This window comes from Trichechus manatus, unplaced genomic scaffold (assembly GCF_000243295.1).
Source record: "Trichechus manatus latirostris isolate Lorelei unplaced genomic scaffold, TriManLat1.0 scaffold00097, whole genome shotgun sequence".
NCBI classification, from domain to species: domain Eukaryota; kingdom Metazoa; phylum Chordata; class Mammalia; order Sirenia; family Trichechidae; genus Trichechus; species Trichechus manatus.
Window position 1 is genome coordinate 3,506,563 of NW_004444033.1, and position 17,224 is coordinate 3,523,786.

General features: G+C 55.9%; 1 protein-coding gene across 6 annotated transcripts in view; it reads left to right on the forward strand.

Annotated features, from left to right (window-relative positions):
• Positions 1-7,639: 7,639 nt before the first annotated feature.
• The window catches only part of FLNC (filamin C), a 29,866-nt gene continuing 20,281 nt past the window's right edge, over positions 7,640-17,224 (forward strand). For 4 of the 6 annotated variants that reach the window (XM_023737081.1, XM_004382648.1, XM_004382647.1 and 1 more), the window contains exons 1-8: positions 7,899-8,190; positions 12,652-12,900; positions 14,386-14,483; positions 14,628-14,778; positions 14,864-14,982; positions 15,178-15,255; positions 15,456-15,618; positions 15,769-15,969. In XM_023737081.1, coding sequence (XP_023592849.1) covers positions 7,899-8,190; positions 12,652-12,900; positions 14,386-14,483; positions 14,628-14,778; positions 14,864-14,982; positions 15,178-15,255; positions 15,456-15,618; positions 15,769-15,969 — 1,351 coding nt within the window. Of the gene's footprint in view, positions 8,191-12,651; positions 12,901-14,385; positions 14,484-14,627; positions 14,779-14,863; positions 14,983-15,177; positions 15,256-15,455; positions 15,619-15,768; positions 15,970-17,224 lie in introns of all 6 variants that reach the window. The other 2 variants (XM_004382645.1, XM_004382646.1) reach the window with 2 other exon arrangements.

The following is a 17,224-nucleotide window of genomic DNA, read 5'->3' on the forward strand; positions in this document are numbered from 1 at the left end:
AGTACCCAGGCACTAGCAACAGTGGGGAGCTGTTACCAACCCAGGCCTGAAGGGAAGCAGGAGCTATAGGCCTGAAAAGGGGCCCGAGACAGGAATGGTGGCCACAGAAGAATGAAGCCCCTGCCAGAGCCCTCGTGAAGTGGGGAGTTATTTATTTCCCACCCTCCCTCTCCACCTGCCAGTTTCCTAGTGGTGCCACCCACTGACTGAGCCCAGCTGGGAGCTAGAGAGCAAAGGTGCCCGGGTTATGGAATCTCTAGAGGTCAGCCTCCTGGAGCTCAGAGCAGGGAAAGGATTGAATGGATCTAAGTGGGGACAAACAGAATGACTAGGATAGTTTATGAGTGCCCTTGCTTACCTTTATCCCTGTGGGCCCCTTTTGTGGTTGGTTCTCCTCATCATTAATATTTCCATATGAAAGACCCCAAGTGTATTCTTAAGCCACAGTGGACACAATGGCCCCCATGACTACCCATTTCCTTGGGAACCCTCTTTCTGTCTCCTTTATGCCTAATGCCAAAGGAATTTGTTTCATTCAACCAAATAACTGAAGCAACATGTGCTTACAGAGTGTGTACTGTGGTGGGCACTGCTAAGGACTCCATGAATTAATTTCTTCCCTAGCCCTTTCCTAGGGGACTTAGCAAGGACATTTAGGAGATTTTAAAATTGTATGCTGCTTGGAGGAGTGACAGGCTGAATTGGAGTCCATCCTGGAAGGCCTGGCCCAGTGCCGATATTGTGACCAGCTCCAGAGTCCTTGCCCTGTAAACATAGCTACAACTAGGAAAACTGAGGGCAGTGCCACCTGCCCCTTTTGCTCCCCCTCTAAATGACTCCTCTTTAAAGACCCTACATTAGGATGGTCTAGTCCCTTGCTACTCAAGGTGTGGTCCACGGACCAGCAGCCTCAGCATCACCTGAGAGCTTGTTAGAAAGGCAGAATCTCAGACCCCACTCAGATCTAGTGAAACAGAATCTGCATTTTGGCAAGATCCCCAGGTGATAAGCATGCACAATAAAGTTTGAGAAGCACTGTTTGAGTCAATTATGTTAGATTCTGTGTTCTCAGTTGTAAACTAAGAACTTCCTTCACAACCCACCTGGAGCCAGTGGCCACTTGCTTTTGAGTGCAGTAAGATGCTACTTTTTATCCACTTTAGCCACCAGTTGGCTGGAAAACACACCCTGTGAAAAGGACTGGATGATTATCTGTAGCTGAGAATCATATCTAGACTTGGAATTAGAAGGTAAGATGGAGGTCAGGATCTGGTAGGCAGATGGTCCCTTCCCAGGACCAAACCTAGAGCCTGGGTTTCTTAGTTATCTAGTGATGCTGTAACAGAAATACCACAAGTGGGTGGTTTTAGAAACAAATTTACTTTCTCACGGTTTTGGAGGCTAGAAGCCCAAATTCAGAGTACTGGCTCTAGGGGAAGGCTCTGTCTGTCCACTCTGAGGGAGAACCCTTGTTTCACCTTCCCTAGTCCCAGAGTTCTTCAGTTCCTTGGCCATCTCCACATGACATCTATCCCTACACTGGTATGGCCTCATCAGCATAACCAAGAAAGCCTTATTCCCAAATAGGGTTACATCCACAGGTATAGGGGTTAGGATTTACAACACATTTTGGGGTGACACAATTAAATCCATAACCTTCCACCCTTTGGTCCCCCAAAATTCATGTCCTTCCTACATGCAAAACTCATTCACTATCACATCATCACAAAAGTGTTATCCATTCGAGCACAACTCAAAGTCCAAAATCTAATCTTGTGAATCATCTAAATCTAAATCAAATAGGTATAGGTGAGACTCTGGGCATGTTCCATCCTGGGGCAAAATTCCTTCCCATCAGTGGCCTGTGAAACCTCAAATACAAGTTATCCACTTCCAAAGTACAATGGTGGAATAGGCATAAGGTAGACGTTTCCATCCCAAATGGGAGAAATTGGAGGGAAAGAAGGGTCAAGGCACCAAGCACGCCTAAAACTTGGCAGAGCAAATTTCATTAGCTTTTAAGGCTTGAAAATAATTCTCTGTTCTCCAGGACCATCTGGGTAACAGCCCCGCCCTCAGACTCTGGGTGTTGGCCTTGCTGTCTGGATTCTGGGTGGAGGCCACTTGGCCCTGGGCTTCAGCCTCTCCTTCCAGGCCCACTGGGATGGCAACCCAGCCCCTTTGACTTTGGGTAGCCCCATTTCCCTGATCCACCTGAGTGGTAACCCCAATCCCTTGGCCCTGGGTTGTTCTGCTGGCCCATGGACATTGTAGCCCCTTGCCCTCAACTTTCGGCAAAGGCCCCATCCTCTTGGCCCACCTGAATGGCAGCCCCACAGTCCAGAATCGCGATGGTGGAGATACAACTCTTTGAAACCTAGGATGCGGTTTTTCCACCCTTTGAAACAGAGGCAGCCCTGCCTGCCATAGTCCCTCCAACAGTTCTGCTGATCTCTGAATTGTTTCTGGGATGGTGCCCTCCTTTCCTTGGAGGACAACAGATGTTTGCAACCAAGCCACCTCACTGGCCCATTTCCTGCCTGTAGGATTCCAGGAGGCATGTTGCTTTCCTTCATGTTGTACTGTCTCTGTCCCTTTCAGTCTAAGCTGACAAGATTTCTGCTGTGGTGGTTTATTAGACCCATCAGTTGCAGGCTTAATCTCTTTAACAAAACATTGTGTAGCCAAACCCTTGATGGAAATTCCAGGACATGCGTCCTTAGTTTGCACAACAGGATTTTCCGTATCTTTAAGTTCCGGTTTCATTTCACACAGTTCATTTTTAAGTCCATCTATTTCCTCCCACATTTTACTGTAAGTGGCAGAGAAACCAGGCTGCTCCTTTATATCTTGCTTAGAAATGTCCTCAGCCAAATATCCAAGTTCATTACTTACAAGTTCTACCTTCCACTGAACATAATTCTGGCAAGTTCTTTGCCACCTTATAGAAATCATCACCCTTTCTCCATTGTCCAATAACCTTTTCATCATTTCCTTTAAAAGTTTCACTAGAAGTACATTTAACATCCATGATTCTAGCAACATCATGTTCATAGCGATTGAAACTGTCTCTACAGGGTTCTTCATTTCTTCTGAACCCTCATCAGAATTACTCTTAGTGTCCATAATTCTACCAACAGTTCCTTCAAGGCAATCTAGGCTCTTACTATGAAGCACCAAAATTCCTCCAGATTCTATCCATTACCCAATTGCAAAACCATTTCCACATTTTAGATATTTATTGGAGCAGTACTCCCACTTACCAGTACCAAATTCTGTTTTAGTTATCTAGTGCCGCCGTAATAGAAATACCACAAGTGGGTGGTTTAAAAGAACAAAAATTTATTTTCTCATGGGTTAGGAAGCCACAAGTCCGAGTTCAGGGCACCAGCTCTAGGGGAAGGTTCTCTCTCTGTCCACTTTGGAGGAAAATCCTCGTCTCAGCTTCTCTAGCCCCAGCGTTCTCTCATTCCTTGGCCATCTCCATGTGGCATCTATCTTGCCCTCATTCGTGCTAGCTTCTCTCTGTGTCTGATGTGCTTTTTTTATATCTCAAAAGTCATTAGGTTTAAGGCACACTCTACTCTGATATGGCCTCATTTAACATAACAAAGAAAAACCCTATTCCGAAATGGGATTACATCCATCGGTATCTGAGTTAGGATTCCAACACATATTTGAGGGAGGGGGACACAATTCAATCCATAACACAGAGTGTTGGCAGGAATGTGGCCCTGCCTTTCCCCACGTTTTTACTTAGAATACAGACCTCTTCTCTTTGGGACACTTGCCTTTATGTGAGTATAAGCCCCTCTCTGTTCATTTTAGAACTTCATCCTCTTCATTTGGCTTGAACTTTGCGCCTTCTGGTCTTGATGATACACATTTTGTTGAATGTGGAACATTCCCTTGAGCTAGTTTAAGAAAAAAGAGGCAGGATTGATTTTAAGTCTACGGGGGTGCCTCTTAGAAGCCATGGGCAGGCATGTAGCCAGCCCTACGTACAGATGGAACCAAGGACTCCAAACGCCTTCAAGAGCCCCCATTTCTCACCTCTGCTGCCCACTGCATAATTGCTTCCTCTCTCCTCTCTCACTGAAGACCAGCCCCCTCTGTTTCCCCGCCCCAGTGCACATGGTAGAGCACGCAGTCACTCCTGCCAAGGACCAGCTGCTTCTGAGGCCAGTGCATGGTTCTAGAGACCAGTAGTGCTGCCTGCTCTGACTCTGGCAGGTGGAGGGTTAGGACATATTCACTAGGGAAGGGAAGAGGCGAGCAGTGTGGAGATCTCAACAGTGGTCTCTACGGGGGGGTGTAGAGACAGAGCTGCGAGGAAGGGATTCACCATGACCCACCTGGTCTCCAAGATACAAGCAGAGGAAGCAAACGACTGTTTTTGGGCACTTACTAGATACCAGGCACTGTGCTAATCATTTTACATGTTACCTCCTTTTATCTTCACACATTAAAAAAAAATCTCTTTGAGAACGTTATTAACTCCATTTTATAAATGAGAAAACTGAGTCCCAGAAACATTACATTACCTGCCCAAGGTTATAGAGCCGGAAGTGGAGAGGCTGGAATTCGGCCTGTGGATCCTTCCACTCTGCCACACTGTCCCTGGCACCTGGGCCAGGGCCACAGTCAGTATCATTGATTGGTCGAAGTGCTTGCTGTGGGCTTGGACAGCCTGATATCACCAGGGACTGTGGAAATGGCCCTGGTTCCAAAAAAAACAGGATTTTCCAACATGGCACAATGGAGCCAATCACTCGGATTCTACTCAGCCCAAGTTAAACATGGCCAATGTTGTGGCTGACGAGCAGTGCCCCTTGATAGGAGAGGCAGGACAGGTGAAAGCCCGGGCAACCTGGTCTCCTGAGGCAGGTCAGCCGGTGGTGAGTCGGGGTTATAAAAGGACTGTGGCCCCAGCCAGCACAGCCCCAAATTCTTGGCTAATGAAACCCCCTTGTAAGCCCCTCCGTGTGCCCCTGCTGGCTTGGGGAGGAACAACACATTGGCCCTCCTTAGGGAGGGGGCTCCACTTGGCAGGCCCCAGGACCAGCATTGTGCACGGTCTGTTCCGGCCCACATGGCCAGGCCTCGGGCCAGGGCTCATGGGCTATATTGAGGGCTGAGTCACCAACCTGTGCCTGGGTCAGGCTGACTGTGACTGGCTGGCTGGGGACTGAGTCAGGCCCCGATTTATCCTGGACAGCAATGAAGCTCAGGTTTCGGGTGAGTGGAGGGAGAGTGGGTGACGGAAACCATCCCTTGGCACTCTGCACCCTCCTCTGTGACCACTCACTCAGTCCCCTGGGCCAGCACATTGGTCTCTCCTGGAGTGAGATAATGAGTCTGAGGGGGAAAGTGAGGAGACTATACGTGGGAATTCTTTCTCTACTCACTGGCTTCTCTCTGAACTCTCCCCATCTCAACGGAGTCTCCCAGCTGACTGGGGGACCTAAGGGAATGCCTACACAACAGGAATATGAGCTCTTAGGGTTTGAAAAGGAGCTGTCAGCTCCAGGCAGCCCCCTCTTACCCCTTTCTTCCTCCCCAGCAGCTCAGAGAGAGGAATCTATCCTTTCTGGGAGGTGTACCTCAGTTTTTCCATCAGGGCTTCAGAGCTCCCGGCCCCTCAGGTTTGGGTGTCAGAAGTCCCCCCTTTTACACACACACACAGTTCCCTGGAGAGACCCAGCTATGTGCCCCCAGGAGCTGGGCATCTCTCCATATGAGAGCTTAGCTTGTCAAGGAGATGCGGAGCACTGGTGCCTGATGGGTGGTGTTGGCCATGGGATGAAGGCGGCTTGGGGGAAATGAGTTCTGGAGATGGGGAGAAGGTTTGCCAACTGGAGAGTGGAATTCCTGAGCACCTCGTCACAGGCAGCCGACAGAACATGAGCCACAGGGCCCAAGCTATTTATACCTCTCCTGTCACTATCAGGGCCCCCAGAGCTGCCCTCCCCCCAGCCACACACAGCAAGGCGCTTTTCTGTTTCTAGTCCCTTCTCTACTCCGCCCCCTCCCAACCTAGGGACCTGGCAATCTCATTAAACGAGGAGCAAGAGAAATCACTCATGAACCCTTTCACTATACACATTGCCTCCCCCTCCAAAGCCCCCTAACTTCTCTCTCAGCTCCATAAGAGGGACTGACCTCATTCTGCCCTTGGGGAGAGAGCCCCCAAAGATGCCCACAATGCCCTTCCCTTTCACCAGGCCTGGGGGAGGAGAGGAAAAGGGTAGAATGATTCACCTATGGGGTCCCAGAACCCTCCAGAACCTTGTCCATTGTCATCACATGACTTGAGTTGGGGGCTACCTGGCTTGAAGAAACTTCTCAGGCTCAGACATGGCCTCCTACCCAGCTCAGTTTGTTGTTAGTGATGTGAGAGTTTGCCTACTTCTTGCACACCCTCTCACTGATACACCACCCAAAACTTGGTCTGGAAGGATGGGAAAGCTGAGGAAAGATGACCTAAAAGGGAGACCAGGAGACATGGAATACATGTATGTTACAGAATTGCAGGATATATCTTTTCTTCATGTAAATATACTCTATAACCCTTTCTCCTCATTCCAGACCAGCTCATTTGTTTATGTGCCTCAGTTTCTCTGCCATCACCACTCCCCAGGCCTCCATCTGCCCTTGGCTTACCCTGGCTGGCTCCCCGGGGTTCTCCCTGCCCACCCGCCCTAGTCACGTTCCCTGTTGGCTGCTCTGGGCAGGGCTCTCCCTGTTGCTGTCTGGCTAACCCACTCCCTCCCTGGGAAGATTTGCCCTGTGACCAAAGTGGGCGCATTGCCCAGGGGGCTCCCTGGCACTAAGGGGGCACAGTCTCTCCCTCCCCTCTCATCACACTGGTTTAGTCAGACTGGGGCGGGCACAGTGTGACTCACTTGGTACCATTTTCCTGAGCTCAGCTTCATTCCGAGAAGATGAGGCTAAATGGGTTGGTGACAGGAGCACTGAGTGGGGGCAGCAGCCTTGGTCTTCCCCTGAGACCCTGAGTTTGGGCCCTAAATGAGGCCTTTCCACCTGTAAAGTGGAGCAATGAGGGCAGGCACCCCCCTCCAAGTCTTCTAATTGGCCTGGGCAAGCTTCCGGCTTCCTCTCTGTCCATCTCCACACAAGCACACACACTTCCCTTCCCAGCCCACAGGTGGACAATACCCTGGGCTAGGTGCCAGGTCTCCCAGGGCCTGTCAACTTGCCCTGCCACCAACTCGTCCAGAAAATTCTGTCAAAATTCTCTGTGTGTCACCCTAACTATTGGCCTCAGTTTCCCCATTTCTCTCTTTAGCCCTGGCAGGGTGTGAAGGGAGCATACTTTTTCTCTGACAGTGCTTAGTTTGGGGTGTTGGGGTGCGGCCTCTTCAGCGCTCTCGGCCCCTGGCCCGCAGCCCCGGGCGGGAAGGGGGGGACAGGGCGGGGGGGTGGTGTGGGACTCGAGGCCCAGCTTCCCCCGCGCCCGCGCACCCTCCCGCCGTGGGGGAGGGGAGGGAGGCGGGGCCGCGTCCCCCCCTCCACGCCCGCCCGCCCCCCCCGGCTGGGCGGCATTCTTGGGAGGCCGGCGGTCTGACGTGGCCCGGGGGCCGCGGGCTTCTTAAACCCCCCGGCTCGGCCCGCCGCACTTCCCCAGCACCGCTCCGCCCCTGGAGGGAGAGAGACCCGAGCGAGGAGGCCCGCGAGCCGCCCGCCGAGCGCGACCGAAGTGAGAGAAGTTACCGAGCGCACAGCCCAGCCCGCGGTCGCGCCCCCAGTCCGCCGGCCCACCCGAACCCAGCCCAACCCACCCGAACTCGGCCCCTGCCTGCCCGGCCGCCAACATGATGAACAGCAGCGGCTATTCGGAGCCCGCGGGCCTCGGCCTGGCCGACGAGGCGGACGAGATGCCGTCCACCGAGAAGGACCTGGCGGAGGACGCGCCGTGGAAGAAGATCCAGCAGAACACGTTCACGCGCTGGTGCAACGAGCATCTCAAGTGCGTGGGCAAGCGCCTCACCGACCTGCAGCGCGACCTCAGCGACGGGCTGCGGCTCATCGCACTGCTCGAGGTGCTCAGTCAGAAGCGCATGTACCGCAAGTTTCACCCGCGCCCCAACTTCCGCCAGATGAAGCTGGAGAACGTGTCCGTGGCCCTCGAGTTCCTGGAGCGCGAGCACATCAAGCTCGTGTCCATCGGTCAGTGCGGGCGGCAAGGGCACAGCGGAGGGAGGGACACGGTGGGGAGGTACCCCGAGGGGGAAGTGTCCCCTGGGGCAGGGGGCACAGGTGCTGGTGGGCGCGGGGAGTGGAGACCTGGGGCAGGGCAGTTGGCAGCGAGACGCCTCTTTCCCATCTCCCCCACCCTCCGATTCAGGCCGCTGCTTTCAGGATTCTCAGGACCGTGGGCACCCCAGGGGCACCCAGCGAGGCCAGACCTTGCCGTTCCCAGTCCTCCAGCACCATACACTCCCACACACGCTCCCACCGACCTGCCTCTACTCATTGTCCCTTTCCTTCCATTGGGCAACTGGGACACCCCCCCACCCCTGCCCACCCAGACAAAGCAGGTTGCCTCCCAGCTTCCCAGCACCTCCACGAGGAGGCGGGGACTGCAGACGGGTCCCCATCACTGCCCGGATCCACGGGCTCCGAGGCTAGGGGGAGCTGGTGAGCGGCAGCATGTCGTCTAGGCCCACTGCGGGCATGTGCTCAGCTCTGGGCTCAGGCTGGGGGGCCAGGGCAGGCAGGGCCCTGCCTCTGACACCTAAAAAGGCGCTGAACACTGAGCAGCGCCGGGGAGCTTTAACCCCTGCCTGGCCTCCTCCTGCCCTGCCCCAGGGAGGGGACTCCTGCCCCTGGCCATCCCCAGCCCGCCCCCCCCCCCCGGAGCTGGCGATTGGCTGCAGCTAACGGTCTGGCCCGGGGAGGGAGGGGAGGCCTGTAAAAGGAGGGAGTCCTTGAGTGTAACCAGATTTGGAAGGTGTGTTGGGACGGGGTGGGGGTGGGGAGGCACACTAAGCTTGGCAGCAGAAAAGCCTAGGGTGAGTTTTGAGTGGCAAGTAGCGCCCCCCCTGCCCTCCCAGCCCTACAGTCACTTGGGCAGGCCAGGGCCCAGGGAGGACCCCCACCACAGAGTTCTGCTGTGAATTACATAAAGGGCCCCGTGTGGGGTGTACCCTAGGGCCCCACAGGGGAGCTTCCCATGGGGCCAGCCAGGTAGCCTAGAGCCCCCCACTACTGCCTCAGAGACACCCTGAGATAAGGGACTGTCTGTCCACCCCCACTCTCCTTCAGGGCCATTTCTGGGCCTCCTGAATTAGCAGCTGAGGTCAGTCCGGGGCCCTTTGCCCTGTCCAGTCCCCTCCCTCGGCCTTACCCCTCCTGCCCCATTACTACCCCCCCCTCCCAGCCCTCACCCCACCGCCTGCTCCAGCCTGGAAATAGCCCTGCCTCCATGACACAGCAGATGTCTCTGAGCTTTCTAGAAGGACAAGCCTGAGGGCAGGGGTGGGGGAGGGGGCCCTGGTGTGTGGTGAGGGGTGTGGGGGGGCCACGGACTGTGTGAGGGAGTGTGGAGGGAGTGTCAAAGCCCGGTCAGCCCCTGTCACCCCTGCACACTGAAATTTGAGAGGCTGGACTGACTGTCCTAGGTGGGGTCTCCCGGGAGAGACAAGTTAGGAAGCCGCTCCACCTCCCTCCCTCCCCGGCCCCTCTCCAGGCCTCATTCTTCCGGAGCGCACCTTTCCTTCCCCAGCGGCGGTGCCTGGCCCCGGCCCCTTGGCTCCAAGCTGAGGGGGAAGAAGCAAAGGCTGGTCTAGGGGTGGGAGGGAAGCTCCTCGGTCCTGCTGAGAGGAAGGGGAGCCAGTCCCCTTTTGGGCCAAGGGGCTCCCTGGAGCCGATGAGATAAGCTGTCAGCAATTCAGCTGCTGGGGCTGAGGCTGGCAGGGAGGGGGCCGAGACAGGGGCGGCCAGCCTGAGGTGTGAAGGGACAACTCGCGGGGCGTCTGCTTCCTCTGGTTCCCCTCTTTTCATATAGTGGTGGGAAGGGGCTGTCCAGGGGGCCTCTGCCCAGGCATGATCTCAGGGCTGAAGTCGAGCTTCTGGGCACCTGCGTGGGGGGCCAGAAAGACTCCCCACTTCCCTCTAGGAAAAGGAAAGTTGGGGCCAGGGGAAAGCTGGGAGTTGAGATGGCCACCTGAGGAGAGGTGCTCAGCCTGAGTTGGGGGAGCTGTGGCCCTTTTGCCCCCCCTACCCTGCCTGGGCCCCCCACTGCCCCCTCAGCCCCTCTGAACAAAGAGGCCTGTGAGGCAGCTCTGTCCCGCAGCTGTTCCCCAGTTGCTATTCCTTCTCCTTGAGCCAACAGCCGAGGGAGGGGCTGGAGGGGACAGCAGCTGTCCTGGCACCTCCCTCAACCCAGCCCTCTCTCCTCCTTCCCGTCAGTTTGAGGCCTAGGGGGGCTCAGGGACTAGGGTCTGTCTCCTCCCGCCCCTTTGAGGGTATCCCCAGGCAGGCGAGAAGCCATGGCTTGGGGGAGTTGTAAGGGAGGAAGCCTGGCTGGAGCTGAGCTCCCCTCCCCAGGCCTCTGAGGGTGAAGGAGGGAGAGGAAGGTCGCTGCTCCCAGAGTGGGACTCCGCAGGCCGCTGTACCTCCCTTGTGTGGACCACTTGCTGTCTGGCCCTGGGCCAGTTGCTGGGGAGAAACCTTGCTCTCCAGCAAGTATGAATGATCACCCCACACATCCCCTCCCAGCCCCCGGCAGCCTTGAGGTCTCCCTCCCTCCCTTCAGGGGGTCTGGCCCCAGCTCACCGCAGGAAGCCCTGCTGGGCAGTGAGCGCTGGCTTTGGAAGCGGTCAGGGCTGTGAGAGGTCGAGGGTCACTGGGGTGTCAAGACTGTGTGAACGTGCTGTGGGTGTGTTTGTGCCATCGACAGAGCAGAGCATTGGGAGGCTGGGAGCGAGTATGTCATGGAATCTGAAAGCTGCCAAACCATTGTGCTGCAGTAGAGCCAGGGGAAAGGGGGTGGGCCGGGGAGCTGCTGGGGAAGGAAGGATGAATCAGTGAGAGGGTGGGGAGCCGAGGGGCTAGCCTGCCACCAGAGGGACTGGGAGACTTAAGGTTCCCTCCTGAGGCAAGTAGGGTGGGGTGGGGGATGCTGGAGTTCCCTGTACCTGGGTCACGTTCCACTCTCCCCCCAGGTCTAGGAATAGGGGGCAGGAAAAGATGTATAACGGCAGCCTCCAGCCCCACCCGCTCCCATCTCTCCGGCAACACCAGTAAACAAGGCTGAGTCTTCCACCCTCTGAACCTCTTCATAGCAGCTCAGTTTGGAGCTGATGACTTTCAGGCCTGCATTGTCCTTTACAAATGAGAATTTCAATGATCTATACTCTAAGCCACCTAGGCCAATGGCTCCTGGATGTTTCCCTTCGACTGTTAAAGGGGAGCTTGGCCTGCACAATCTAGGGGAATCAGTTCTGGTCCACATTATTCCTCAGAGGAGGTGATGGTGGAGTGTGTCTCAGCTTCTGAGACTTCAGTCCACATGGGTGACATGTCCCCTGGCTCTTGTGAAATCCCCTTTCCCCCCAGCATTTGCAAACATGATTTCCAAGCCTTAACTGAGCGTGCACTAGACACCCTTTCTCCTCCCAGAACCCCATTGTGCCAAAAGCCTTTTATGGCAATCCAGGTGGAAACCAGTTTAGTCCTGTTCCTCTGCAGCTTCAGGTTTTAAAATATTTATTCATTCAACCAACATTTATTGAGACCCTACCAAGTCCTAGGCCTTGAGTGTAGAAAGATAAAACCTAGTGTCTAGAGTGAAAGAAGACAGACAAAAAGCATTACATACTACTTATGTAAAAAGCCAAACCAGTTGCAGTTGAGTTGACTCAACTCATGTGTATCCGAGTAGAACTGTGCTCCATGGGGTTTTCAATGGCTGATTTTTCAAAAGTAGATTGCCAGGCCTTTCTTCCAAGGAACCTCTGGGTGGACTCAAACCACCAACCTTTTGGTTTGCAGCAAATACATTAACCGTTTGTACCACCCATTTATGTAAAACTCTAGGAACTGCGAACTAATCTGTAGTGACAGAGCAGATCAGTGGTTACCTGGGAAGGGAAGGGCAAGGAGGGGCAGGAGGGTGGGATTTCAAAGAGGTCCACACAAGAAAACTTTTGGAAGTGAAGGATATGTTTGTTACCTTGATGTGGGCGATGGCTTTCCGGCTTTATGTCAAAGCTTATCAAATTATACTCTTTAACAGGTGCAGTTTATAGTATGTCAAGTATATCTCGATGGAACTGTTAAGCAAAAAAACTAGCGTCTGCCCCCAGAAGGCTTATGATCCAGTAGGGCCAGACAGATCCTGGATACTTGTAGGCATGGCTGTGGCCGATAGGAAGCAGCACTGAGTGCTATAACAGGTAAAAGTACCTGTGCAGCAGTACGCAGGGCAGCAACCTCATTCTGAAGGGAGGGGGCCCCTAAAGGAGTTGGCATCTCCACCTTGCTGGGTTCCAGAAATAGGAGGCCTGAGCCCAGTGCTCTAGCAGCTGCCTCAGGAGCACCCTCCCCGTAGCTGGACAGGTGTGGAAGGCACCCTGGGTCAGAGAGTGGGCCTCCTGAGCCCAGCGGGTCCCCTCTGCTCTGCAGACAGCAAGGCCATTGTGGATGGGAACCTGAAGCTGATCTTGGGCCTGATCTGGACGCTGATCCTGCACTACTCCATCTCCATGCCCATGTGGGAGGATGAGGATGATGAGGATGCCCGCAAGCAGACGCCCAAGCAGCGCCTGCTCGGCTGGATCCAGAACAAGGTGCCCCAGCTGCCCATCACCAACTTCAACCGAGACTGGCAGGACGGCAAGGCTCTGGGTGCCCTGGTGGACAACTGTGCCCCTGGTAAGTGGGCCAGCAGGTGTCTTGAGGAGCCCTCAATCGGAAGGAGAGCTGGATGATCCGATCCTACTGAGGCTCACGGTTGTCAGAATGTACCCCTGTGGGGCTCCCCTTCCTCCAGCTGAGATTCATGCTGGAGTCAGGCCCCCACTGATGGGTATGCCAGATTCTACAGGGGCAGGAAGGGCTCAGAGTCCCTCATTCTACAGACAAGGATGTTGAGGGCTAGAGAGGGCCAGTGACTTGTCCAAGGTCTCTTGGTTTGTCTGGCAGAACTGAATCTCAAGCCCCCAGCCTGGACACCTGCCCCACATGCTCTCTACTTTGCCACCTGGGCACTGCTGAGCACTCCTTTGTGACACCCTTGGGCAGCTTTGACAGATCCTGGATGATTGCAGGGATGGCTGAGGCCCGGGATGGCGTGGACTGAGGCTGGTGTGGTGTTGCCCAGTGGCAGGTGACCCAGCCCTGCTCCCTCAATGTAGATCCTGGTCTGGTCAGGTGGGGGCTGATCAGGGCCACAAGGAAACTGAGGCAGCACAGGCTAGAGCCCCACCCCATGCACTGTTTCCTTTTGGACCTGCATCCCCTGAGAAGAAGGGGCTTCTTCCACTCTGGGTTGGCCAGTCCTGAATCTGGGGAGCCATGGCCCCTTGGGAGAATCCTCCCCCGCCCTGGGGTCAGCCGGGGAACAGAGGGTGGGAGGCGGGGGCACCAGCCGCCTGGGAAGCATTCCCAGCTGCTGAGCCATTGCCCACAGCTGGTGTGGCTGCCAGCAGTGAGCTCAGCTGTTCCGGCCAGTCATGGATTCTAGCCTTTGAGCCGGCCCCCTCCCCGCCAATGAGTGCCCCTTCCTCCAGCCCTGGCCAGGACCAAGCACCCCTGCGCCCTTTCACAGGAGTGATCTGGGGCTCTCTCAGCATTCTTCCTATTAGGAGGGCTAGGCTCTGGGTGGCTGTAGAGAAGAACTCATCCTTCAATGCCTCAGTTTCCCCAAGTGGGCAGGTAGCAGGGAAAGGGAGTCTTATGCCCTGAGGCAGGTGTGGGTTGTGTGCTTAGAGATCTAGGACTTCAGATCAGCTGTGAGGAGACCTAGGAGCATATATGGGACAGGGACTGTGACCTCCTCTCTTCACCCCTGGGGTGGCTGCAATGAGGCAAGAGGGGTCAGGGAGGGGAGCCCTCTCTGGGCTTGGTATTCAGGGTCTGTGCTGCAGCCTTAGCTGGCAGGGCTGGTGCCAGGCTGAGTCATCCAGGGCAGAAAGGCCTCATTGTTGGTGCTAGGGAGAGCTGCTGGCCCTCTGAGCAGAGATGGACACCTCAGCCGATGGGCCACAGCCTCGGGGGTCAGCAGGTACCTGGCTGGTTGAGGGGCCTCTAGCTGGCTGGGGAGGAATGCACACCCACAGCCCGTGAGGGTGTAGGGTGAGCAAATGCATGCATTCTGGGTGACTGGTTTCCCCTCATCATTCTCACCCATCTCTCCAGGTCTCTGCCCCGATTGGGAGGCCTGGGACCCCAACCAACCTGTGGAGAATGCCCGGGAGGCTATGCAGCAGGCAGACGACTGGCTTGGTGTGCCCCAGGTACACTCGCAGAAGGGGTGGGGTCATGGGCAGGAGGACCAAGGGTGGAAGTTGGGTCTACAAGGATACCTGGCCAGGACGCAGGTGAGGACTGGGGCTGCTGGGTACAGTGGGCGCGTGTAACTCCATTCCTCCCTGTGACAGGTGATTGCCCCCGAGGAGATTGTAGACCCCAATGTGGATGAGCATTCTGTCATGACCTACCTGTCCCAGTTCCCCAAGGCCAAGCTCAAGCCGGGTGCCCCTGTCCGCTCCAAGCAGCTGAACCCCAAGAAGGCCATCGCCTATGGGCCTGGTAGGTGCTCAGCCAGGAGCCCTCTCTGGGCAGCTGTGCACCTGTGGGCTCCCCCTCAGTAACCTGGCTCTGCCTCTGCCCCCAGGCATCGAGCCCCAAGGCAACACTGTGCTGCAGCCTGCCCACTTCACCGTGCAGACCGTGGATGCCGGCCTGGGCGAGGTGCTGGTCTACATCGAGGATCCTGAGGGCCACACCGAGGAGGTGCGGGGGACTGCTGGGGCAGGAGGGGTTAGTGTGGGGCTGGAACAGGCGGACATAGGGCCAACAAGAGGATGGCCTGGAGGTGCTGGCTAAAGCCACCCACCTGGGGGAGGCCTCACCATGGGTGCCACATAGGGCTGTGACTTCAGGAAAGACTACAGCCGCTGTGACTTACAATCTTCTTCTTCCCATCAGGCCAAGGTGGTCCCCAACAATGACAAGGACCGAACTTATTCTGTTTCCTATGTGCCCAAGGTCGCTGGATTACACAAGGTATCCCCATAGGCCCTCACCTGCCCTCTTGTGCCATTCACACCCTCGGCTCAGGCTGAATGGATCTCTTCTTAGCTCACACGTCCCTCCTCCCCCAGGGTACCAACCACCCACTCCCACCCTCCTTGGCCCTGCTTTGCCCTCCACTTTCCCTCAGAGCTTCCCTCCCTGGAAGCTAACCTTTGACCCCTGACCCTTAGGTGACCGTACTCTTTGCTGGCCAGAACATCGAACGCAGTCCTTTTGAGGTGAACGTGGGCATGGCCCTGGGAGATGCCAACAAAGTGTCAGCCCGTGGCCCTGGCGTGGAGCCTGTGGGCAACGTGGCCAACAAGCCCACCTACTTTGACATCTATACTGCGGGTAAGGATGGGCCTAGGGGGTCAGGTGGGCAGCCCCTGACTGGGGGTGTGGGGTGTGGGGTATGGCTAACGGCTGGGGTAGAGGTCACAGGATGTGGGCACCCTGACAGCTGTGTGTTGAATGGGTGCTGACGGCCTGTGTCCGTGGCAGGGGCTGGCACTGGCGATGTTGCCGTGGTGATTGTGGACCCGCAGGGCCGGCGGGACACAGTGGAGGTGGCCCTGGAGGACAAGGGTGACAGCACGTTCCGCTGCACGTACAGACCTGTGATGGAAGGGCCACACACAGTACATGTGGCCTTTGCCGGTGCACCTATCACCCGCAGCCCTTTCCCTGTCCACGTAGCGGAAGGTAAGGGCCCTTCACCCATCCCCACAATTACCCTCACCAGGACCAGCGAGGCTGCCACCAGATTCCAGGTCCTAAGATTTATGGGAAATGAGGCTCTAAGTCCATAGGGTGGGTGGGGGGCTACCTGAAGGCGAAAGATGGGCAGAAGGAGCAGCCAGGGATGAGGCTCTGGAGAGACCCCATCCTATCATCTCTCTACACTCTGCCCCCCGAGGAGGTTGCAGTGAAGGACACGCAGAATAGGTGCCATCTTGGAAGGGTTGAGGGGGAAGTGACATGTCCACATGGGTGGGGCATATGTGGGGAGCACCTGCACACACCTGTAGGCCCTCAGCTGGTAGCTCCCCCACTTGCTGCTCAGTACCTCTGCTGCCGCCCTCCCACTCCATGCCCATTGTCCACCAGGCCAAGAGAGTGGTGCCACATTAGTACTCTCCAGCAGTGGCTGGCCCGGGCATGGCCGTAGCTGACCGGCCTCACCTATGCTATGTGGCATGGCCCAGGCAGTGTGGAATCACGCCGTTCTGTGGCATTCCGTGACAGGCCCCAGGTTCCGTGCCATTGCCTGTGTTCCGTGGCATTCTGTGACAAGCCCCAGGTTCCGTGTCATTGCCTGTGTTCTGTGGCATATCTAGTTTCTTTGCCACTTGCCTGATGATTTCTGTGATAAAGTCTAGATTCCATGCCATTGCCTGGGTTCTGTGGCAGGCCCAGGTTCTATGCCATTGCCTGGGTTCTGTGGCAGGCCCAGGTTCCATGCCATTGCCTGGGTTCTGTTGCAGGCCTAGGTTGTGTGCCATTGCCTGGGTTCTGTGGTAGGCTCAGGTTCTGTGCCATTGCCTGTGTTTCATGGCAGGCCCTGCCATTGCCTGAGTTCTGTGGCAGGCCCGGGTTCTGTGCCATTGCCTGGGTTCCGTAGTAGGCCCTCAGTTCCGTGCCATTGCCTGGGTTCTGTGGTGGGCCAGGATTACAAGCCGCTGCATGTTTGTGTCGTCCCATGGATTGCGTGCCACTTTCTGTGTTCCGTGGCAGGCTGAGATTACCATTCTTTCATCTGTGTGCAATGGCAGGTTCTGGGTTCCGGGCCACTGCAGTGTTCTGGGCCAGGCTTCCTGTCATATGGAATATCTCTGTTCCATGGCATTGCTGAGTGTTTGTGGCATGACTTTAGTTCCTAAGGGTGCTGTAGTGGCTCTGGGTGGATGACCCTTTCCTGATTCCCTTAGCCCACCTCTCTGTCCAGGCTCTGCCATGC